This window comes from Cheilinus undulatus, linkage group 10 (assembly GCF_018320785.1).
Source record: "Cheilinus undulatus linkage group 10, ASM1832078v1, whole genome shotgun sequence".
NCBI classification, from domain to species: Eukaryota; Metazoa; Chordata; class Actinopteri; order Labriformes; family Labridae; genus Cheilinus; species Cheilinus undulatus.
This window is the reverse complement of record NC_054874.1, coordinates 47,968,505-47,993,015: the sequence shown is the minus strand read 5'-3', so window position 1 is coordinate 47,993,015 and position 24,511 is coordinate 47,968,505. Positions and strand designations below refer to the sequence as shown.

At 41.0% G+C, this 24,511-nt stretch overlaps 2 protein-coding genes across 4 annotated transcripts in view; one reads left to right on the top strand and one right to left on the bottom strand.

Moving 5' to 3' along the window:
* LOC121516269 (zinc finger protein 638-like) overlaps positions 1–607 on the top strand; it is a 29,767-nt gene extending 29,160 nt beyond the window's left edge. For both annotated transcript variants that reach the window (XM_041797468.1, XM_041797467.1), the window contains exons 21-22: positions 211–332; positions 414–607. In XM_041797468.1, coding sequence (XP_041653402.1) covers positions 211–332; positions 414–446 — 155 coding nt within the window. In that variant the 3' untranslated portion in view covers positions 447–607. The remainder of the gene's footprint in view (positions 1–210; positions 333–413) is intronic.
* Positions 608–710: 103 nt separating this feature from the next.
* Positions 711–24,498, bottom strand: matr3l1.2 (matrin 3-like 1.2). 2 transcript variants are annotated; one of them, XM_041797469.1, is made up of 23 exons: positions 24,431–24,498; positions 22,698–23,593; positions 18,221–18,282; positions 18,093–18,131; positions 17,178–17,275; positions 16,984–17,030; positions 15,004–15,120; positions 14,579–14,704; positions 14,294–14,482; positions 13,486–13,610; positions 11,560–11,983; positions 8,769–8,993; positions 8,591–8,684; positions 8,481–8,497; positions 8,236–8,358; positions 7,664–7,795; positions 5,857–5,985; positions 5,644–5,774; positions 4,534–4,831; positions 3,657–3,731; positions 3,324–3,462; positions 2,268–2,383; positions 711–842 (listed from the first exon to the last, which is right to left on the bottom strand). In XM_041797469.1, exons 2-23 carry the CDS (start codon positions 23,415–23,417, stop codon positions 786–788), a joined length of 3,483 nt encoding a protein of 1,160 aa, XP_041653403.1. In that variant the 5' UTR covers positions 23,418–23,593; positions 24,431–24,498; the 3' UTR covers positions 711–785. The 2 variants fall into 2 exon arrangements, with proteins under 2 accessions (XP_041653403.1, XP_041653404.1); XM_041797470.1 differs by lacking the exon at positions 3,657–3,731.
* Between the last annotated feature and the right edge of the window lie 13 nt (positions 24,499–24,511).

The window sequence follows — 24,511 nt, the reverse complement described above, 5'->3', positions numbered from 1 at the left end:
TTTTTATGGCTTAACAAGCATATTTTAATTAATCAAGTTGAAGTTTACATTTTTATTCTGGAGGAAATCTGCAGACCTCTTACTGGTGGGCCAGTTATAATAAAAATCTGATTTGGCCTCCAGGCCTTGATTGTGACACCTGTGTCTTAGATCCTTGTTCCTGATTAGAGCAGCAATGTGTTCACTGTTCCCTCTTTTTTTGCCTTTCAGGTACGGAGTTTGTGCGTCCAGTCGTGGGTTATTTCTGTAATCTGTGTCAGCTGATCTACGCTGACGAGGACGAAGCCAAACAGAAACACTGCAGCAGCCTGGAGCACTACAGGAAGTACCAGGTAGGAACGTCAGAGACAGACGATGCCACCATTTATTCTTTCTTCTCTTCTCTAAACCAAACATCTGTTTCTGTTCTTCAGGAGAAGACGGGCAAAGATCCATGGGCCAGCTGAAGGCATCATGCGACTCCTGGTTTTAGTTCTGTTTTCCGTTTATCTTCAGTATTGAGTTAATTTAAGTGATCTGTTAAAGATTCAGTGTTCTTGCTCTCATTGTCCGGATGGTAAAAATGAGAAATAAGCCAACAGCATTAATTTAATAGATGGAAAGTTGTTTTTTATTGTTTTGTTAAAAACTGTCAAACAGTTTAAAGATTTACAACAAAAAATGTTTCACAGAGTTTTATTTTATAAAAAAAAATCAAAAACAAAGTTGAACAGGGACTGAAACGTCTCTGCAGCATCACACCTTTAAACACATAAAAACAAAAATCAGGATTAAATCTGATTGGTTCAGTTCTTCTTCCCTTTCTTCTTCTCTGCTTTAGCCTGCTCCTTCTCCAGATGTTTCTGAAACAGAGAAAAACGTTCATCCCATCAGGATGAAAACAGGAAATGTCTGACACGTTCTCAGATTTCAGCAAAATGTGAGGAAATTAAATGTGCATTTGACTGACACTTCCACCTTCTGACCAAATAAGGACGAGCAAAAACTTACAGGGTTTCACAAAAGAGACACAGGCCCAGATACACACTTGTTTTTCCAAAGAAAAACACTTTCATGCAATTCAAAAATGATTTTATCCAGAAAGCAGCACAAACTGGCTCTAACAAGGACAGAAAAAGGAGACAGAGATGCTTCAGTAAATACAGAAGTACCCGTCAAACATCAGCATCAAAAGTAAATTCAGGATTGCTGGACTTCATGGCAGAACTGCCAAGAAAAGTCAAATCTCAGACTGGCCAATAAAACAGAAAAGACCAGGACGGGCTTCAGAACACAGAGATTTGACACTGGAAGACCAGAAGAAGCTGGTGTGGACAGATGAGTTCAAGTTTGAGGTCTTTGGATTAAACAGAAGAACATTTGTGAGGCACAGAACAAATGAAAAGCTGCAAGAACAGTGTTAAAAACCATCAGTCAAGGGGTGCAGGTGGCCGAGTGGTTACAGCGCGCCCCATGTACGCGGATGCGGAGGTTCGAATCTGGCTTGAGGCCCTTTACTGCATGTCTCTCCCTGACTCTCATCCCTGTTTCTGACTCTATCCACTATCCTCCTCTATCAAATAAAGGCACAAAGATGCCCAAAATAAACCTTAAAAAAAAAAGAAAACCTCAGTCAAGCATGGTGGAGGCAGCATGATGGTCTGGGGTGCTAAGGAGGTGGTAAAACAGGAGATTTGTACAGAGTAGAAGGGACCTGGAGGAAGGAAAAATATCAGAATTTTGCAACACCATGCCCCCTGGACAGGACTTATCAGGGCCAACTTCATCCTACAACAGAATAATGGCCCAAAACACACCTCCCAAATGTGAATGCAATATTTCAAGAATAAGCAGTAAGCTAGAATTCTGAATGTAATTGAGTGGCAAGCACAGTCTCTAGAGATCAGGACCATACTTAGCTGTTGTGGAAGCAGCTTAACTGTGCAGTATGAAGGAAGACTCCATCTAGACGATGGGCCTAGGTCGACTAAAAATATCGGCCTACATCGGCTGTAAATGTCATCCTACGTCAACCGTAAATGTCAGCCTACTTCAGCTGTATATGTCGGCTTGCGTCGGCTGTAAATGTCATCCTATGTCAGCTGTATTCTCGGGCATACTTCAGCTGTAACTGTGGGCCTACTTCGGCTGTAAATGTCAGCCTATGTCAGATATTAGTTCAGTCAGTTCAGTTAGGTCCAATACAAGAACAGGAAGACTGGGAGTGTCCTGTTACCTTGTCAGGTGGAATGGGTGGGTGGAGCTTTGTGTACGGTCGAGTGTCTCACCTGCAGCTTGTCGTAGTGTGATTTGGTGCTGCAGTGCGTCTTCTTGGCTGAGTCTTCATTGGAGTAAAACAGGAAACAGACACGGCAGTAATAACCCATCTTCACGTGCTCCACACCTGCATGGACACAAACAGTTTAATGGCGGAGAACTGGAACTAAACATCGGCCGTTAGAACCCTGGTGCTCTAAACAACCTGAAGAGTGATGCAGTCATCATGAACATCAGATCCTCTTTAATCACAGAGGAAGTCTAAAATCACCTTCATCATCATTAGTGTGTAACAGATCTGCTCTAACTGACGATAATGAGTGACTGAGATTAAACTATACTGGGATTATGATTTAATCCATCAGCGGTGATTAGGATTCACAATCACCTCCTTAAGGGTTAATCACAACCAAAATCTTTAGGTTTTTTAATCATGACAGAAATGTAACGAAAATAGAAAATAAAAAAATAGAGCAGTCTGGACCTGATATGGGAGTTTAAAAACCAAATCCTTCAAAATAAAAGCTCATTAAGTATGCTTTGGTCTAAATCAGCCTTTCCAGAATCTGTAGGACGCTGCGGCTTGATTTAAGACCTTTAATTCTTTTAAGGCCATCAAAAACCCCTGACAACCATGAGACTCATACATTTACATTTCTGATAAAGGTAAATGACAGACACATTAGTGTTACTCAGAGTTTTAGAAGAATTTACTATAATTTAGTTTTAATCAGGCTTCTGTAACATCACCAAAATGCTTTAATATTCATCTCCATGATTGTTAGTTATAGTAAATCCCCTCTGGGGCCCAGTAGGGGTCCCCGACCCACAGGTTGAGAAGCACTGATCTGAGTAAGTTAACTACAGTCAGATGGTCTAAACCGGTCTGGTAGTATCGAGAGTCTCTGGGCTTTATTTGAACTATTTCAGTCGGCCTAATCAGTCCAACTGTTATCTGGTTTAACAAGAATGACGTTTCCATGGTAACCTCCACCCTCATACCAGACCGTGGAAATCAAAAATCAGACTAAGCAGCTCTTAAACCACTAACTGTTGTGTTTTCTCACCGATGGGGGTCTCTGGGTCATGGGGGGGCAGCGGGAGAGTAGCCACACTGGATTTGTTTTGAGCAGCCTCAGTCTCTCCGTTCTCATTGGTGGACGTCTCCATGTCGTCCTCCAGAGCTTCCTGTTTGTTCTCCTGCAGCTGAGAGCAAATTAAACCGGGTCAGACTTTAGTTTTACTCTCAAACACATGGATGAATGATGGATGGGTGATGAATATTCAGACGTTCATGCTCTCCTCTGGATCGTCTAAATGCTTGATGTTCCCGCCACCATCAGAACTTTAATAGATCCAATAATTTCAGTTTTTAAGGTAATATTTGATCTGAAACACACCAACGAAGACTCGTTCTGTAGAGGAGCCTCTGTTTCTCCATTCTGATTGGTGGAAATCTCCTCCTCCTGCTCCTCCTGCAGCCCAGAGGAGCACACAGCCATAGTCTTCATCACCTCATAATCATAATCAGTTAATCATGTTCATCAATCATTACAGAGCTGCAGGTTTTTAACAGAACATCAGTCTGAACCATTGAAACATGATAGATGGATGTGATTTATGACAGTTTTTAAAAACACCCACATGTGACAGAAATGTATGAATATTTCCAACAGTTTTCAAAGATGCAGAAATCTATGTAAAGTCAGAACAGGATTATCTGTTACCATGGATACCATATATGTTTATTATATTCTGCTGGCTGTTAGCTACCTTGTTCTCCAGGAGACGTTTACTCTGATCACACTAACGTAGTCCCAACATTCTATCACATACACACACGTTAAAAGTCTGAGAGCCAGAGAGTGTGTGTGTATGTGACATCAATGCTCCTGGAGAACAGCACTGCAACAACAGAGCTAACATGATTGGTCCTTCCTCTGGCTGCTTCCTATTGGTCGGTTCATCAGATAATAGAGAACAACTGCTGACCATGTTAGAGTGAACCAGCTGATACTGATCGGACAGTTAAATAAGGTCCATCAGATCTGATCCCAGCTGCTCTCCTATTAACAGTGAAGGCCACTTTTAACTGCTTTTCTCCCTCATCCTGTTAAGTTCATCCATGATATCAGAACAGTGGTTTAGTGTTTAGTAAATAAACCTGATGGAGAGACGTTTTACAGAACATGAGGTCTAAAGCTGAAGTAAACAGTGGAGTTCAGAGCGGTCTCTACTCTCTAATGTCAGCTAGTGTTAACCGTGGCTGGGACTCACATCCTGGCTCATCTTCTCCCCCTGATCAGAAACCTCTGGAACATTCTCCGCTGAGCCTTCGTCCTTCTTTTCATCGACATCAGCACTCTGGGTCCCCTCCTCTGGCTTCTCCTCCTCAGCTTTCTGCTCCTCTATCTCCTCCTCCTTCTGCTCCTCTTCCTTCATCTCTTTCTCCTCATCTTTCTTCTCCTCATCTTTCTTCTCCTCCCTCGATTTTTTAGCTGGAGGTTCTTCAGAATGTCTGGTTGATTTCGGAGGAGAGCTGCTGGATTCTCTCTTTGAGATCGGATATCGATGCCTGAAGAAGAAAACAGTTTGAGTGGATCATTTAAATAGAATTTAATATATAAATATGGGAATAAGTTACAGTTTAAGTCAAAAATCATGTAACATTTATTTTTCTGCTGCTGATAAAATTGCTAATTAGACACCAGCTTAGATGCTAGCAGTGCCTCTTTAACAGCTTTTCTCCCTCATGTTGTCACCACCACACTGATATACTATTAAGATAAGTTTTATCAGCTTTGATGACATCATCTTCAAAGGTAAGGGTCAAAAGTTAAAAAATACTTCAAATGTTGGCTTTGTGTTCACAGGCAAGGATGGAATGGTTTGTACATTTTAAAGGATGACATCAAAAGGCAGAGAACAGAATGTTGGTGAAGCTGGGGATGTTGGACCTTCTCCCTCCATTTTTGCCAATTTCCGACACTTGTAAACTTGATTTAAATAGATGAAAACGTTGACTTTGACAGGAGCTTGTCTGGGTAAGCTGACTTTAAAAAAGCAAGATCACTGCAAAAATTTAAATAAATAATAATGTAACAAGATCAATCACAACCTCATGATCATCCATTTGCATGAAATCTCAAGACATTTGGTGAAGAAATGATGTGAAAAGTTAGCTGTTAGCTAAGTACCTGTACAGTAACAGGTGAAAGTTTAATGATGAACCAGGTATTTAGAAACTTACGTACAGGATTAAAGGTTATAAAATAACACTGGACCTACGGCCCAGACCTGTCCTTGTTAAAATGTCCAGAGATAATGTTGGTTATAAATTAGTGCCATTAAACCAGGGCTGACTGATTTATTGGAGAGGAAACTGACCCGTATTTGAGGTGTTTGTACTTCCTGCTGACGTAGACTGTCAGACGTTTCCCGCTGAACTTCAGTGGATTTACTCTGCAGTCTTCAGCCATTTTCTCGGCGTCCTGGGCTCTCTCCATCTCGATGAAACACTGAACAGAAACATCAGATAGACGGGGTCACTTTAAGAATTGATATACAAAATATGAGCTCCCTTTTGTCCTGGTTCTGTACCTCTTTCTTGATCCGGTTCAGGAAATACTTCTTGATTTTCCCGTACGGCTCTGCCAGTTTTATAATGGCCTCATCCGTGTACTTACTACTGGGGATCTGTCCGAGGTACACCACTGTGCTGGAGCCACACTGAACACAAAAACACAGAGGAAGACCATCAAATCTAACACAGACCTAAGGAGGAAATACACATTCACTCACAATGAAAATACATTAGCCTGAAGAGATAACCATGAAACACATCCCTATGTAAGGTCCATTCTGACTCTACAGGAAGTAAAGCTGAAGAGGAGCTCCTCTAGAACTGTGAGACATAGAACATCAGAGTGATCCAGACTCTACAGGAGCTGAAGATGAGAGGAGCTCCTCTAGAACCGTAAGACATAGAACAGCAGAAGGATCCAGACTCTACAGGAAGTGAAGCTGGAGAAGACCTCCTCTAGAACTGTGAGACACAGAACATCAGAGTGATCCAGACAACAGAAAGTGAAGCTGGAGAAGACCTCCTCTAGAACTGTAAGACAGAACAGTAGAAGGATCCAGACACTACAGGAGCTGAAGATGAGAGGAGCTCCTCTAGAACTGTGAGACATAGAACATCAGAGTGATCCAGACTCTACAGGAGCTGAAGGTGAGAGGAGCTCCTCTAGAACCGTAAGACATAGAACAGCAGAGTGATCCAGACAACAGAAAGTGAAGCTGGAGAAGACCTCCTCTAGAACTGTAAGACAGAACAGTAGAAGGATCCAGACACTACAGGAGCTGAAGATGAGAGGAGCTCCTCTAGAACTGTGAGACACAGAACATCAGAGGCTGTTTTTGAATTGGCCTACTGCGTACTCCTGCCAAACGCAGTATGCAGTATGTATTGTGCACTGCGTACTGCATTCAACAGTTATATGCAGTATGAATGCCAGTCGGACGTTATTGTGTAGTATGCTTGGCCTGGTTTAGCTAGTTTCCGGTATACAGAACGTCATACCCTGGTCAATATTAAACAACGCACACATTGTTTTCCATCCATTTACGTACAGAAAAAATCTGGGAAGCATTTTTATTTGATTTTTGGGGATTTTTATAGCTGTTGTTTTAGCCTAGCATGTATAGTGCAGTGAATGGACACACTTGACAGCACCTTTCCGGCCGTTACGAGCCTTAATGGCAAAACAAAAACAACAGCGACCCTATTACAACTTATTTCGCTGTAGTACACGTTAAAAAGGTAAAGGTAAAAGGTAATGGCACTTTTTGTAACCGTCAGTCACTCCGATGAAAGTTCTGCCGCTCTCCGCTATTATGAACTCTGACCCGGCACTTTGCATTGTGGGTAACAGTAGGCAAAGCAGACTGGTCTGATGCATACTGTGAAGTTTTCCCGAATCAGTACGTCATCCGGGTATTTCTGGCATACTGCAACTTTCGCATTTGTTCGCCTACTGCATACTGCATACTACATTTTGGGCAGATCAGTACGCACTGCTAGTATAGTAGGCAAATTCGAAAACAGCCAGAGTGATCCATACACCACAGGAAATAAAGCTGGAGAAGACCTCCTCTAGAACCGTGAGACATAGAACAGCAGAGTGATCCATACACTACAGGAAGTGAAGCTGGAGAAGACCTCCTCTAGAACCGTGAGACATAGAACAGCAGAGTGATCCATACACTACAGAAGTGAAGCTGGAGAAGACCTCCTCTAGAACCGTGAGACATAGAACAGCAGAGTGATCTAGACTCTACAGGAGTTGAAGATGTGAGGAGCTTCTCTAGAACCATGCGACATAGAACAGGAAGTGAAGCTGATTACCTGGACAGTCGGGTAGGTCATAGAGTGGCTGATCCTCACAGGGCGGCCACACACAGACACCTTCACATTAGTGTTGTAATAAAACTTGGACATGGCTCGAGCTTCTTCTTCAGTCTCAAACTGCAGATACGCCTGGAAAACAAGGAAACACATATAAAGTCAAAATTATGAGCTGAAAAAGTCAAAGTATGAAATGAAAAGTCAAAATCTTAAGTTTGAGTCGTAATCTTGAGATGCAAAATTAAAAATATGAAATTAAAACTCAAATTTATTCCTTTCCTCCACATTCTTGACTTTTTATGAAATCTTTCTTACACTTTACTTTTTCAGATTTTTATGGCTTAACAACTTAAACTGCAGGAAATCTGCAGACCTCATACTGGAGGGCCAGTTATAACACAAATATAATATGATCTTGTGAGCCGGATATAATCTTCCACAGGCCTTTTTTCTAACTTTTCACAAAAGTTGCCCACAAAGGAGAGTCAACAAGAGGGGAGGATTGTTGGTATAAATGTGTTTTACCAGCAGTTTGACCTGTATTTGAACTGAAACACTAAGTTCAGGTGTACCTCTGGTTTCAGGTCCAGTATCAGGTATTTGACCACTTTTCCAAAAGGCTTGGCCAGTGAGAGCAGCTCCTCCTTGAATTTATAACCTCGTCTGAAGCCCACGATGTTGACCACCCTCATCCCCTGAAAGACAAAGAGGAGAAAATCACTGCAGATAGCCACGAGCTCATTACTGACTGCAGATTCTCTTTAACGGAAACTTCATTTACAGTCTTTAAACCATCAGACAATCTTTAGGTACGTACCCCCTTCCTCGAGTGGTCTGCAGGAGAGAAGAGACAGAGAGGAGGATGACTGTTAATCTCTCTGCTTCAGCTTCATCTCTAGGAAGATCAGAAATGTTGAAACCACTTACCGATGCCATCTGAATCTCTGTTAGATTCATCTTCATCCTCAGCCAGCTCGTCCAGCGTCACAAAGTCCTCCATGTTCTCCAGGAAGTCCTGATCCTAGAAACAGGAACACAAAGATGCAGCTTTTTTCATGCTGAAATGGTATGCTTCCTCTCCCGCACTTTCAGAATTAAAGCGTACCAGGTCTTCAGACTCCTCCATCATCTCTGAGCTCTCTCCTGGTTCCACACTCGGTTCTCCTGTGTTCTCCCGTTCTTCTTCGTTCTCCTGTTCTTCTTTGTTCTCAGCTTCATCAGTGTCTGCTGCTTCTGTTGGTACCGCCGCCTCGGCCTCCTTCTCGATCTCGCCGTCAGCCCCGCCCACTTCCCCAGGTGTGTCATCAGTGACATCATCACCACCAGGAGCCTGCAGAGAACCAGGTCAACATAAAAATCTCGTTCAAAGTCGTCTGTGTTCAGGAACGCTGTTAGAGTGAGACACAGATGATAGTCTGTGAATTCGGGTACAGGGACCGCCCACCAACATGGACGCCAAAGGACAGCTTGTTCTCCTCTTCGCCGTACTTAAGGACATAATATTTTACCTTATTCATTTTTGTTTAATGTGTTTAGTTTAGTTTATGATGAGGACAAATGTCAGGATACCAGAAAATAAAAGAGATGAAACTCAGACAACTTTACTGGAAAAGAACTGAATAATTATGAAGGGAGACAAAAAATTAGGCTAAAGGTGGTAAAAATTGTCCAAACGTGGCAAAAAGAGTGGGTTATAGATGAAAAATGGCAAAGAGTGCTACGAATTGGTGAAAAGATGAAAAAAATGGGTCAAAAGTGGCAAAAATGAGTAAAGATTGCCAAAAATTAACCAGAAAAGTCAGAAAAATTGCTCAAATGTGGCAAAGATTTGGAAAAAACCTGCAATGATGGGATAAAAAGTTGCAAAATAGGACAAAAAGTATCAAAAATGTGAGACCAGTGGTTGAAATGAGTGAAATGTTTGTATAAGTTAGGAAGGAAATTAGAGACAAATTGTGTGAAACTGATGTATAGATCTGTTATATTTATCCGTAAAAGCAGGAAAAGGGCTTCTAAAAAAAATCTACATAAAAAAGCAGTAGAACGTTAAAAATGTTTGAAAGCAGTTTGAATTAGAGAAACTGCATTTCCTTGCAGCAAATGCGTTGAAATGCTGAGGCTGATGGAGAAAATGAGAAAATGTGAAATAAAACTGCTAAAAGCAGTGAAACAAAGCTGAAAATACAAAGGTATAATTAACGGGTGAAACAGTTAAACTTATGAAAAGCCTAAAATTACAAAGAGCAAAATCAGTAGCAGATGTCTTAAATGTGTTAGCAGAGCTGTATCATTATGAAACATAAAAGAAAAGTTGGAAGGAAGTGAAATGTGGAATGACTCACAACTGTATGAACTGTATGAAGGTGTGTGTCTGTATGAAGGTGTGTGTGTGTCTGTATGAAGGTGTGTGTGTGTCTGTATGAAGGTGTGTGTGTCTGTATGAAGGTGTGTGTCTGTATGAAGGTGTGTGTCTGTATGAAGGTGTGTGTCTGTATGAAGGTGTGTGTCTGTATGAAGGTGTGTGTCTGTATGAAGGTGTGTGTGTGTCTGTATGAAGGTGTGTGTCTGTATGAAGGTGTGTGTGTGTCTGTATGAAGGTGTGTGTCTGTATGAAGGTGTGTGTCTGTATGAAGGTGTGTGTGTGTCTGTATGAAGGTGTGTGTCTGTATGAAGGTGTGTGTCTGTATGAAGGTGTGTGTGTGTGTGTGTGTGTGTGTGTGTTTAAAATGTGAAGATGACAGCTTTAAAATTGCTGAATTAAAGCAACATGTATGTTTAAGTTATGGAGATTGTTAAAGCATGTCTTTGTGTATGTATTTGTCTGTAGGACTCCTAGGTTACTTTGATAACGAATGTCTATATGACATCACAGCTGAGATAAAAGAAAATTAGCCACACCTGTTAGTTTCTGTTAATGTAGGCTCAGAAAACAATGTTGAGAACTCAGAACATGCACTCAAACAACGTCAATTTACGATGTATTTGTAAAACCTAGCTGAAAAGCAAAGGTATCGTAAGAATCAGCAGAAGCTGACAAACATGGTGATATGTTTTTTTATGTCTGGGAAGCGAAAAATCATGCTACAAGAGTAGGATAAAAAAGGGCTTCTTTCTGACTCATATGAGCAGAGTGTCAAAATCTGTAACATTGCAGCAGCTCCTCATACTTGGGAAAGTTGGTCCTCTCACGCCAAAACTGTGCATGATATGGCTTTGGTTCTTGGTTTGACGGTAGCAGGACAAGATTTCCTCCGTTTTGATGTCTTTTTTATGTCTGTGGAGTGAAGTTTGTGGGTTTTATAGATGTTTGTTCGGAGATGTCTTCTGTTTGAAAAGCAGGCTGCTCCACTCTGACTGATGATGTCACCCACTCCAAGGTCTGACTTTTTTGTGTAAAACCCCAAAAGTTTGTGTTGCTTAAACTGTGAAATCTCAAAAACTGTAGAAGATAGCTAAAAGCTGAGTACATGTTAAATTGCTGAAGAGTTTGTCTACGTTTTAAAACAAAAATGAAGCGTGTAAGTTGAAGTATGCAGAATCTGTAGAATCTCAAAGTTGAAGCAGTTTTAGGCAGAACTGCAAAAATCCTCTATTTATTTTAAATGGGCCAAAAAATGTGGAAAATGTTAAATTTTGTAAAAAGTAAAAGGGTTAGAAATGTGAAAAATACAAGCACACTTCTCCTGAACAAGCTGAACATGATAAAAGTTGAACTGTGAAAATCGGACAAACTGTGGAGACTGAAAAGTGCCAAAGAACATACAGAAGAATACGGAAGAAGAACAATAAAGTTATAGAAGAACAATAAGTTGAAATGCCTCGGCATTTCAACATAATTAACCGTCCTATTAGGTTAAAGTTAGTCAGCTGATCACATCAGTTTTCATGTTTCTCACCTCCTCCTGTTTGGCTTCCTCTGTCTCCTCCACCGTCTCTGCTCCCTCCGGCTCCTCTCCCTCTGCATCTCCATTGTCAACCTGCTCCTCCCCTCCTTCTTCCTCCCCCTCCATCACCCCAGAAACCTCCTCCTCCTCCTCCTCCTCCTTCTCCTCTTTCTTTTCTTCTGCTGCAGGTTTCTCCTCTGGCTTAGTTTTGTTCTCCTCCTCCTCCTTCTTCTTCCTCTCCTCTCTGCTCCTGGAGCTGGACGAGGATTTGGATGAGGAGGTCCTGAGGGAGCTGGAGGAGGTCCTGGTTCCAGAGGAGGAGGAGGTGGTGTGAGGTCTGCTGCTCCTCTGGCCTCGACCGTCTCCTGCTGCACCTCGACCATCTCCTGCTGCGCCTCGACTGTCTCCTGCTGCACCTCCCTGCCTCCGGTTCACACTGATGGAGTCAAGATCCGGCATTAGAGAACATCTTCAACCACTCCCCCACTCCTACATTTATCATGTCAATGTGAGGTTCAGCTAAGAAATGCCTTTGATAACATCACATATCTTTGATGTCTCTATGATGGTTCAGAAATGTTGCAAACAAATAAATCTACACAAATTGTAGGAGAATCCTACAGATTGTCTAAATTGCATTGAAAGGGTTGGCAACATTAAGGAACTGAAATGCTGCTAACAGTATTTACCAGATAAGGGTTTTATTTTGATAATTAATCTGTTTAAAGAGTAACTAAAGAAATGCCTTTGATGACTTCACACCTGGTAGGGGGGACAGGACATGCCCATGCCCTCATTCCTACTGTCCCTAATCAGCCACAACATCACTCAGTCTTTGCCACGTTTAGATCTGATTATTAGTCATAATGCCAGAAATATTCAAGGTGGACTTACCAGGAGCTAGCTGAGGGAGAAACCAGGACAGATGGGTATTGAGGAGACTCTATTGCAGTGATACCGAACGTGTGGCTCTCTTGTGTCTCTTTTATGTCTTATTTTAAATATTATTCCCCAGAAAACCTTTAAAAGGAAACTTTTTGCCCCTTTATATCATTTTTGCCACTTTTCACCCATTTAAGCTACCTTTTGCCATTAAAAACCACTTTTTCCCCATTTTTGACCTTTTCACCATTTCTTGCCTATTTAAGCAACCTTTTGCCATTAAAATACACTTGTTTCCTTTTTCACCATTTTTGCTTATTCTTTTTGCCATTTTTGCCCATTTTCACATTTTTTTTTTGCCACTTTTCGCCCATTTAAGCTACCTTTTGCCATTAATTGCTAGTAGTTTCCTTCTTTTTGCCCAATTTTTGCCTCTTCTTTTAGCCACTTTTATCCCATTTTTGCCTTTTCCACCATTTTTTGCCCATTTAAGCTGCCTTTTGCCATTAAATACCACTTGTTTCCTTTTTTTTTGCCCATTCTTGCCACCCTTGACTGCTTTTTACCCATTTTAGTCACTTTTCACTCATATTTTCCCCTTGTTTTTGCCACTTTTGGACCATTTCTTGCCACCTGTAACTCATTTTTTTTATAACTTCACACTCATCTTTTTCTACTTTTTAACCCCATTTTTGCCATCTTTCATTTATTTTATTGCTACTTCAAGCCATTTTTGCCACTTTTCACCACTTAGATTGTAGCTCTTGCAGAGGTATTTTTCAACAGTTTGGCTCTTTGGTTGAGCAGGGTTGAGTAACACTGCTCTATTGGAATGGTAAAAACCTCATTTTGAGAAAGATATGGTTTAGCGCATCATCTGTGATTGGTGGAGCGTGAATTGCAACTTTGGACTGCTACCAGTGGCCATGGAAAAAAAGTCAAATTTAAATACTTAGTGCTAAAATGTCCAGACTTGGACCCTGACTGAGGTTTATATCTGAATAAAGGGCTCTGAAGGGTTGGTTCTACAGGAGTAAGTAATAGTCATGTACTCACTTCAGGGTCTTGTACTTGGTGCAGATGTTGAGGCGGATGGATCGTCCTTTAATGGTGAGCGGGTTCTGGCTGTAATATTTAACCAGCATGTGTGCGTCCTCGGGGGTCCCCAGCTGGATGAACGCCTGCTCAAACACAGACAGAGGCGCCATTAGTAAAACTTCTAATGGTTTGGAATAGGTTAACTTCTTTTCTAAATTACAGGAGGGGAAAATGTAAAATTCAAACATCCATTTTGAGACTGCAAGGTTTAATTTCTGATTCACAGACAGGATCCTGGACATTCACCATATAAAGGAACACATTCAGGGTTTTTTAGAGACTGTGTGTAGGGATAGCTGTGTCGTAAAAAGGCCCTATATGAATTTGGCATTAGTGATACCAGTGACATCACTTTAGTCCATCCCTCCATACTCTGAATGAACAATCCACCATCAGAGATGACCTGATAACAGAAGTCATTACCCTTAGAAATGTGCAAAATCTAAATAGCACAATAAAAAACTGGTAATGGAAACACCCAAAATTAAAAAAAAAAAAACTCAAATATTGCTAAAAAGTTTTTCTCTCATGACATCATCATCAAAGGTTTAATATGTTATAAACTTTAAAGGATGACATTATCATCAAAATAAAGGGTCTAGCCACTCCATCCACTTTTCCAAAAGTTGCCAACAACACAAGGAAAAGATTGTTGGTACATGTGTGTTTCAATTCTGATAGAGATGAAGTAGTGGTTTGACTGAAATGATGACTCAACTCAAGACAAGTTAAGACAGAGTCATGTGGGTCTAAAATCCACCTTTACCTGGTCAGTTAGAAAGAGGTGTTTCTCCACGATGCCGAAGCGTGCAGCAATGGTCAGCAGCTCCATCTTTTTCTCCTCCTCTCTGGGCAGGTTGGAGAAGAAAACCACCTGGCTGTCATAACCTCTGATGTCTCTGGTCAGTCTGTCTGACGGTCTGTCTGACGGCCTGTCTGACGCCCGGTCATCTTTCTGAGGGCCAAACACAAAAAAACCAGACAGTCAGGGCCAGTTTGATATGTTTTAACGCGTCGTCTTCAGCAGAGTTGTGAAGAAGGGCATGCTAACCTCGATGACCAACAGCCTCTTGGACAGGTAGATGGTCAGTGGTTTGCCGTACAGGGACGCTGGGTTCTGCTCGTAGTAGCTGACCATGTCCAGAGCCTCCTCGTGACTGCTCATCTCAAAGAAGGCCTAACAGAGAAAAATAACTTAACCTCAGTTAACGGAGGTCCTCTGAAGGAAAGGGCTGGAATTCTTATAAGGAACATGACATGTTTGTGAAACCAAAGCAGAAAATCTACACTTCAGACACATCCCGATTGTTTTACAATCCCAGTACCAAACTGTGCAAAATGTAAATAAAAACAATGATTTTCAAATCACAAAATGTGACTGTCTTAATAATTAGAGATCTAACTGAATCATAAAGTAAAAACCTGATTAATTACTCAGCACTACTGTTCACCCATAGATGATGATGTCACTCTCACCTTGTTCTTCAGCACCAGGTGCTCCCTCATGATGCCAAACGGCTCGGCAAAGGCGAACAGCGTCTTGGTGCTGAGCGGCTTCCTGTCGTACTTCACCACCACGACCCTGCTCCTCAGCTGACGGCAGAAAACATCCATCATTAGTTTGATCAGAGATCACAGCGGCATTTTCACCTTTATTTGTCCACCATGTGCTTCAGCAGGAACATGAACCAACATGTGGGAAAAGACCTTTGAGCACACCCACCACACATGCACACTTTGTACAAACGACCCACAACATTGCAGCTTACATGAATCATTAACCATGCAGGTATTTTTACTCTATTTGTGCCAGAATCAGATTCAGTGACCAAAAGGAGGATCTGACTCTGTTTAAGATGCTTTTAAATTAAACAGGTCAAACAATAAAGAATGAAACATTTAAGACAGTTTCTACATCACATTTATTGTTCTTACAGACTTCTCTTACATAATAGTTGTTTTTATAAATAAAATTACACGCATGTGCATCATACATTGTTTAATATTTGAAAGAGCAATTTTAACTGCTAAACTTCATGTTTCAACTAAGGATGGAATGTCTTATGAACTTTAGATGACATCTTCAAAGGCAAGGATGGAATGCTAACAGCTTTATATGACGTCATCCTCAATGACAAGGATGGAACGTCTTAAAAAAATTTAGATGACATCTTCTTCAAAGGCAAGTATGGAATGTCTTATAAACTTTAGACGACATCTTCAAAGGCAAGGATGGAGTGTCTTACAAATGTAGATGACATCATTCCCAAAAGTGAGGATGGAATGCTTATCAGTTTTATATGACATCCCCAAAGACAAGGATGGAATATTTTATCAACTTTATATGACATCATCCCCAAAGGCAAGGATGGAATGTTTAATCAACTTTATATGACATCATCCTCAAAGTCAGAGGTGGAATGTCTGCTAAACTTCAGATGACATCACTTTCAGAGGCAATGATAAAATGTCTGATAAACTTTGGATGACATCATCTTCAAATGCAAGGATGGATTGTTTAATAGACTTAAGATGACATCATCTTCAAATGCAGGGATGGATTGTTTAATAGACTTGAGATGACATCATCCTCAAAGGCAGGGATGGATTTTTTGATAAACTTAAGATGACATTTTTATAGGCCATGATGAATGTTTTAAAAATTTTTAAAAGGTAACATCGTCTTTAAAGGCAAGGATGGAATATTTTGTAAGCTTTAAAAGATTATTTTGTCTTCAATGTTGGAATGCACTATTGTTAAAGGATGACAATGTCCTCAAAGGCAAGGATAGAAAGTTTAACTTTATAGAGTGACATCATCTTTGGAAGGCAGGGATGGAATGTTTTATAAACTTTAAAGGATGACATTCAAAGTCAAGGGTGGAATATTTTATAGGCCTGAAAGGGTGACATCTTCAAAGGCAAGGATGGAATGTTTTATTAACTCTAAAGTATGGCAATGTTTTCATATGCAAGGATAGAATGTTTTATAAATGTAGAATGACATACTCAAACAGAAGGATGGAATGTTTTATAAACTTTGATGAGTGGCATCTTGTATGTATTTTATATGTCAGTGATGGAATGTTTTCTAATCCTTAAAAAGTTTGGTTTAAAGATTTTATAAACTTTAATAGATGAAACCATCGTCAGTGGCCAGGATGGAATGTTTTATAAACTTTAAAAGATGGTATCATCTCCAAAGGGAAAGAAACAATGTTTTACAACTTTAACAGATGACATCATCTAACAAGGCAAGAATGGAATGTTTTCTAAATTAAAAAGAGAGACACCAATTTCAAAGGCAAGGATGGAATGTTGGTAAAGGTGGGGATGTTTAGGACTTCTGTTGTCTAAACAGTAGGCATAGTTGGCACTAATCTAATAACTGAGGGTTGTAACCATATGTTTATAAGATTGGTTGGTTGTATTAATGACTGAAGAGCACAGACTGACCGTAGTTTGTCCCAGCTGGTTCTTCCCTGACAGACCTGCACCGCCTCCTGACAAAAAAACACCAACACAATGTTAACTCAACCGTTCCAAAGGTAAGTTAGACAAGCTACATGTTAGAAATGATTTTCTCCTACAGAGAAGTCAGATCAGTTCATTCTGAGCACAGAGGAAATAATACAATCCTTGTGTCCTACCCCAGCTGGAGGACATCCCTCCTGCTGCTTTGGCTGATGACATGGGGGCGGGTCCCAGCAGTCCTGGAGCCAGGTTCGGGGTCTCCAGAAGACCACCACTGAGAAGAAAAGACACAGGATTAGTTGGTTATCAAACAGCTTTGTTCTCTAACTTCACACTAAACAGCTGATGATATCTGATGATTATTCTACAGGTGTGACAATGTTAGAGCAAGGATCCCTTCGAACATGGCGCTTCTTTAAAGAGGAGGGTGATTTTTTTGTTCATGGACAACCTCTGATCCATTAAAGCCCATGTTGTGGGCATTCCTGCCTGTTTCACTGCTGCAGCAGACATCCTAATAATCCTACGACTCTGGAAGTCTGTTACCCACACATTTCCACACAGTCCATGTCTGCAGCGTTCCACTCACTCAGTTCTGATTGATGGTGTGCTACCTTGCCCACTGGGTCCATTCCTGAAGTGGCAAGCAGCTCAGTACAGAGCAGATGGATCACATGATCACACAGGAATAAAGACAAAAACAGCACGTTTCTTTGCCTGTCGGGGGCTGACCCGCTGTTCACTTGCCTCTTCTTTTGATGTAATGTTGGTTCATTGTTGAATAAATGATAAGCAGGTTGTACATGGTGTTTTATTTTGAAATTGACAGGATGGTGAAACTACAAAGATTGACTGAAAAGGGAATGATCTGCTCAGAGTGTACACACTGTGGACACAGAGTATGTGGAATTTGGCAGTTACAAATATTACAAAAACAGGGTTCAGGTTTAAAAATACAATTTTTTTCCTTTTAAATGAAGATTCTGTCACAGGAATAGCTCCATGTGAGCACAATTCACTACTGTTAGCTCCATCTAATCAGATCTAAAACTAGAATATTCCAGCCTGAGGTCAGTGTGGGATATTCTTACCCTCTGCTGGATGGCATACCAGGATCCCAGTCCGGATACCTAGACAGAAAAAAAAAACATTTACCATGATTAAAGCTCCAAACATCAGTAAAACACCAGCAGTATCACTGCGTGTCTGAGTGACTTACATGTCGAGCAGCAGACGTCTGTTCTCAGCATGTCGAAGTCCGTCAGTGTGCTGGTTCCACTCCTACACAGTCAGAGAGTTACTACACAACCTGTCTGAGCCATTTTTAGGAATATTTCACCTAAATGTAAAGCCTGAGGGTGGTTTGGTCAACACAAAAGCCAGGTCTCAGGGTCATTAAGTCCATATGACACAGGATGGTGTAAGAAATAGAATGAAGCACAGCATTCCGTTTCTCTGTGAGGTGTTTCCTGAAGTTCCTGGGGGTAATGCAGTAAAAATTAAATATACTGTCTGCTGGTGAATAATCTGTCTTTACCAGCTGAGATGGGACGGATGGTGCGTCGTTACTAAGCAGGCTGGTTCAGTTTGGTACAGTACAGTAAAGTCAGGAATGGTCCCAAAATAACTGATCTTTACTGTCCTACTTTTTTACCCTCTCCTGTTGGAGCATACCTGTATGAAACAGGGTGTTAGACACAATGCAATCAGCTGATTGATCAAAAGAACCATCATTCCCTCTGTGACCGTGGTAATAGTGGACAAACACACAATGTGTAAATATTCCCTCCATTTTAATTAATTCAGATGATGCTTTTGTTTTGTAGATGTCAGCACATAGCACTGCAACACTGCAAACTTTGGAGGGAATGAGAAAATATCCCAGCAGTATCCCACTAACCCCAGTCAACAGCTACAAAGATCTTAAACAGCATCATAAAATCCACTGACTCCAAAGAACATACTAGGATTTTATTCACTATTTCTATTAAGAATGTACACAGTTTTTGTTTTGATGCAAGGATGAAACTTTTAAACAGTTTGTCTGTAACTAATCATGGTGATATCCTTAGCATTCTCCATCATCCTCTCTGAAATGTTGGACTCAGTGTGCCATGCTGTCTTGCTGCTCTGGGTTTTTGACCCCATCATTGTTTGGACTAAGAAAGTTGGTTTGGTCTTCCTAGTGCGTCAGAAGGATGGATCATAAATCTTTCTTTCTAAAGCTGTATTACATGATCTACTTTATTATTTCTGCTGGCTATGGACTCTTAAAGCTTTCAGTATCTCAGTTCTCATGGATTTATCATGTATGAAATTAGGGCTGGGCAATTAATTGCAAATGAGATTAAATCACAATATGACCTGCCGTAATTTTCAAATCGCAGACAGTGCAGCATCTCTTTTTTATACTGAAATGTGTCAAAATACCACTTTGATACAAGTTTTTGCAGCAGAGATTTCATGCTCTACACATTGTGCATACAAACACAACTATTTTCTAAATAGTTTACCAAAACCCAACTTTTCCTGATCATGCATATGATTTTCTTAACCAAAATGAGAATAGCATAAAAAAAATTATTATCCCTTCAGTATACCAATCGATGTAAAATTTGCTTTATGAGCCAAAATCCCAATTAGATGTTTTTTTTTTTAATCTGTCACCCTAGTGTAATTTATCTAATATTGTATTGGTTATAATACAGAATGATTTATTGCTTAAGTTTGTTGAATAATACATAAGATGAGGAAACTAAAAATAATTGCATATTAAATCGCAATCGCAATATTGGGGATAAAAAAATTTCTCAAATTGTTCAGCCCTATATGAAGTTCCTTAAAGTGGTCCTGTCTCTGATAAAGGAGTTTTTAACGTTTTTGCTACATCATCTTGATCAGACCTACAGGGTCATCTTCAACTTGACATTAGTTTGGGAGTAGAGCTGGGCTATCAATTGCAAATTAGATTACATCGCAATATGGCCTGCTGCAATTTAAAAATCGCAGAAGTTGCAATAGCCTGTTTCTTTAACTTGAAACGTGTCAAAATACCAGTTTAATTCATCAATGTTTGCAGCAGGAGAGATTTTATGCACATTATGCAAACAGGTGTTCCTCTTTTTGGATTAATTTACAAAATCCTCCTTTTCTTGTTTTATGTATGTTTTTCTTCATCAAAAAAGTGACAAAAAAATATGATCCTTCAATAAAGCAATGGGTAAAAAATTTTCAATAAATGCAAAAATAATTCCAATGTGATATTTTTTATCGTTCTGCTCTAGTTCATTCATCTGGTATTGATGAAACTTAGTTCACAGAAATCATACCTCCGCCCCAGCCACCTCCTTTATAGCATATAGCTGCATCCTCATATTGAAATTCATGCTACTATGGATAATTGTTACTGAAGTAATTTCACTGTTTTTAATACACATTCTTATAAAAGTATCTATCCATACAGAGGTTCCTAGCTAGAAAGTCAAAGCATGCCACTTGACTAACACAGGGAGCTTTTCTCTGGCAAGTAAACTCTAGATTTTTTTGTTGTAATTTGTTAAAAAAACTACACAAGATGAGGAACATAATAACAGTTACATAAAAAATCACAATGGCAATATTGGGGAAGAAAATCACAATTAGATTATTTTGCAAATAGTTCAGCCCTATTTGGGATATTTTAAAACCAGAGTTAAGAAACATTTGACCAGTGTATGTGCATGATTTTCTGCTGAAAGCTGCTGATTGGTTGGCTGATGTAGTCTTTATTTGTCACATGTGTGGAGCTTCTCATGTCCTTCTTATGTCTTGGACAAGACCCTAATAAAACATGCTTTGGTACCTCAGTGGGAATAATCCTGGTTAAACTAATAAAAAACGGTTCTACCAAGTGGAAACACAAGGAAGATCAGAGTTTACAGCACCAGACCGTACTGAACCAAACCAGATGACTAAGTGGAAATGCACCTTTACAGTCCCAAAGAGCCCAGTATTATAGGTAGTACTATTATAATGATAATGAGAGATGCATCATCATCATCTTTTGATTATAGAGGGGTTTAGGGAGAGATGGTCAAGTCTGATGAACATCCAGTTTTTGGGACATCACAATCAAAGCCAGATATGCAACCGTTTTAATATTTAGATTACATGTATGTTATTTTTCCATATTGGAATCATGAAGAGAGGCAATTATGAAGTTATTTATCTGTAAAAAGGCCTTCAAAGTTTGGACCAGCTGGTTGACAGCTAAATCTGAGGTTCAGGAGTATAAAAAGAGAATCTGTGATGTCATCATGTTAAGGGATTCTGATTGGTCCGGGGTGAGTCAGGTTAGTTGGTACTAATTCTCATGGAAAAAAAAAACATTGTCCTGAAATGCAGCACAGGTGAGTGGGGTCGATCTTCATCATGAAGTTACAAAGCAGTGAGAAAGTTCATTCCCCCTTCCTGATTTCTAATTTCTGTGTAGATCTGTCACACTTGAATGTTTTAGATCATGAGACTAATTTAAATATTAGACAAAGAAAAACTGAGTAAATGCAATATTGGTCTGAAAGGTTGCAAAGGCATTTCTAAGGCTTTGGGACTCCAGTTAACCATGCTAAGAGCCATTATCCACAAATGGGGAAAACTGTGAACAGTGGTGAACCTTCCCAGGAGTGGCCGGCCTACCAACATGACTCCAAGAGCGCATGGACAACTCATTCAGGAGGTCCCAAAAGAACAAAGAACATCTAAAGACCTGCAGGCCTCACTGACTCAGTTAAGGTCAGAGGTCATGATTCAACAATCAGAAAGAGACTGAGCAACTATGGCATCATGGGAGAGTTCCAAGGCCAAAACCACTGCTGACCAAAAAGAACACAAAGACTCGTCTCACATTTGACTAAAAACATCCTGATGATCCCCAAGACTTCCAGGAAAATAGTCTGAGGACTGACCAGCACGCCAGCAAACTACAAAACTAAATGAGGGTTTTGGAGGGGTCTAGTGAAAGTCTGGACTCAAATCTGATTGGGATCCTGTTGCATGACCTTAAATAGGCCATTCACGCTGGAAAACCTTCCAATATGGCTGGATTAAAACAATTCTGCAGAGAAGAATGGGACAACAATCCTCCACAGTGATGTGAAAGACTCACTGACAGTTATCACAAACACTTTTTTGCAGCTGTTGCTGCCAAGGATGGAACAACCAGTTAATGGTTTAGGTAGCCATAAGTTTTCCACATAGGACCAGGTAGGTGTGGATGATTTATCCCTTAATGAATGAAATCATCATTTAAACACTGACTTTAGTATTTACTCGGGTTTTCTCTGTCTAATATGAAAATTAGTTCAATGACCTGAAACATTTAAGCATGACAGATGTGAATAAAAGGAATAAGGAAGGGGGCAGATACTTCCTCGCAGCACCGTAGATTATCTACCTGGAGGAAGCTGACATGGAGAGCAGGTAACAACAAGAGCTTATTTCAGGGTCGACTACAACTGATGATGGCTGAAGAATCTGACTCTTTACTACTGCAGAGTTTCATATGTCCGAAACTCAAGAACATGCTGTAAGGTGATTAAAACAAGAAATTATGTGAAGCAGACCTCCGAGATGATAACCAAGCTGAGCACAGGTGCCTGAGCAGAAACTTTAACCGTTAGTCCGAGAAGAAGAGAGGAAGGAGGCTGGATGGTACTCACCATGATGGTGCGAACGTCAAAGTCACAAAGAGAGCACACATGGGGGAAAGTGGGGGGCATGACTCCCAAGAAGTCTTGGACTTTTCTGTGAGGCGGGGGGCCGATCCTCCGCGGCATAAAGAGGGGGTCAGAGGAGGGCGTGCCCATGCCGAGGCCGCCGTAGGAATCGCGCTGGGAGAGCTCAGAGAACAGCCTCTCCCTGCTCCCACCACTGGCCCCGCTGTAATTCATACCATAGCTTGGAGCGGCATCCTGCAGGGAACTGTACCCAAAGTTAGTCTGACTCAGAGAAGGAGCCCAGCTGTCTCTTCCTTCTTGATACCCAACCTCGGAAGACATGGAGGACACCGGTCTACGCTTCCCCACATCTCCTTTGCGACTCTTGAGCTGCCTGAGGATGTGCGGCAGCGTCTCCACACTGATGTCCTCTTCAGGGATCTCAGCGAGAGCGTCCAGGTCAGAGGGCGACAGCCCTAAACTCGCAAAGAGCTTCATGGTGCTGCCAAGATTGTTGCCACTGCCAAGCCGGGACATCTGGGCGCTGCCGTTGTTGCCCTCCATGGCACCGCCACCCACCCCCATCCCTGAGGCCATGCCCCCCGCCTGACGGGCGGGTCGCTGTTCATTCATGTTGAAGTTCAAGGTCTCTGCAGCGGCCAGGAGCCCCCGACCCACCGCAAAGTGTTTCTGACCACCGTCGGACTGCGGCTTCTGAGACATGCCGTCAGTAAGAGACAACACTCTCTGGATTTGGACGTTTCAGTGCAGACGAGTCAAGATGAAGACAAAACAAGCAGAAAAATGTCTGTTTTAAAGGTAAATGTCTGTTTAAGTCTGGGTTAAAGAATAGACGAAGTGAACAGGTGAGCTCCTCTTCTCTGGAGAACGTCTGATTTCTGTTGAAACACAATGAGGCAGACATACGCCTCTAATGAGACATGAGCAGACAAGGAGAGGCACTGAGCATGTGCAGCAAACGGAGGGATAACCACTGAGATTGAGTCACCTGAACAGAGGTATGCTGTGATTACAGGGACATGAAGGAAATTAAAGAATATAGGAGACAGAGAAGGCCCCTCAGGGTCACAGTTCACCTCAGACAAGGAGGAGAAAATGAACAATGAGGGCAGAGAGGCGCTCTGAGGACCGAAGGAGAGCCAGAGAGATGAGATTACCTACATAAAGCTCTATCACAGGTAGAAAAGCCTGATGGAGAACAGTCTAGATCTGGTTATTATAAAGGAGGAGGGATGACTGACCAGAACATGATCTGGCCTTCAGTTTAGATGTAAATACAGAGGTTAGCAGTGGTACAAAAACCGTGTAACCCTCTCTAATTTGTGTACAGATGTAAATCAGCTCTGTGTCTAAACCACAGATTTAAATGGAGGCTAAGATCACTGTGATGCTAACGGAGCTAGCTCACAGCTTCCAATAGTCATTGATAAATCATTTCAGAGCCACAGATCAATACTAACCTTAACGTAAACACAACTACCACAGTAACTCCGTGCTTGATATTAGAGACCAGCTCTAACTTTAGCATTCCCAGCTAACATCATAGAGAACAGTCTGCTCACACATGCTAAAGCTAATGCTAACGTCGTTTAGAGCTTAATTTCCGCTTTCTGAAATAAAAACTAGAACCACAGATGCGTTTAACCGGTCAGAACTTATATATCAGCTACAAAAGATAATTCTGGAGTATATTCACCTTAAATTAAAACTCTTACCTGAGTTTTTCCAACTGCGTGGCTGCTCAACAGCAGGGCCTGCGACTGCAAGAGGCAGCGAATAGCTGCTGAAGTATCGCG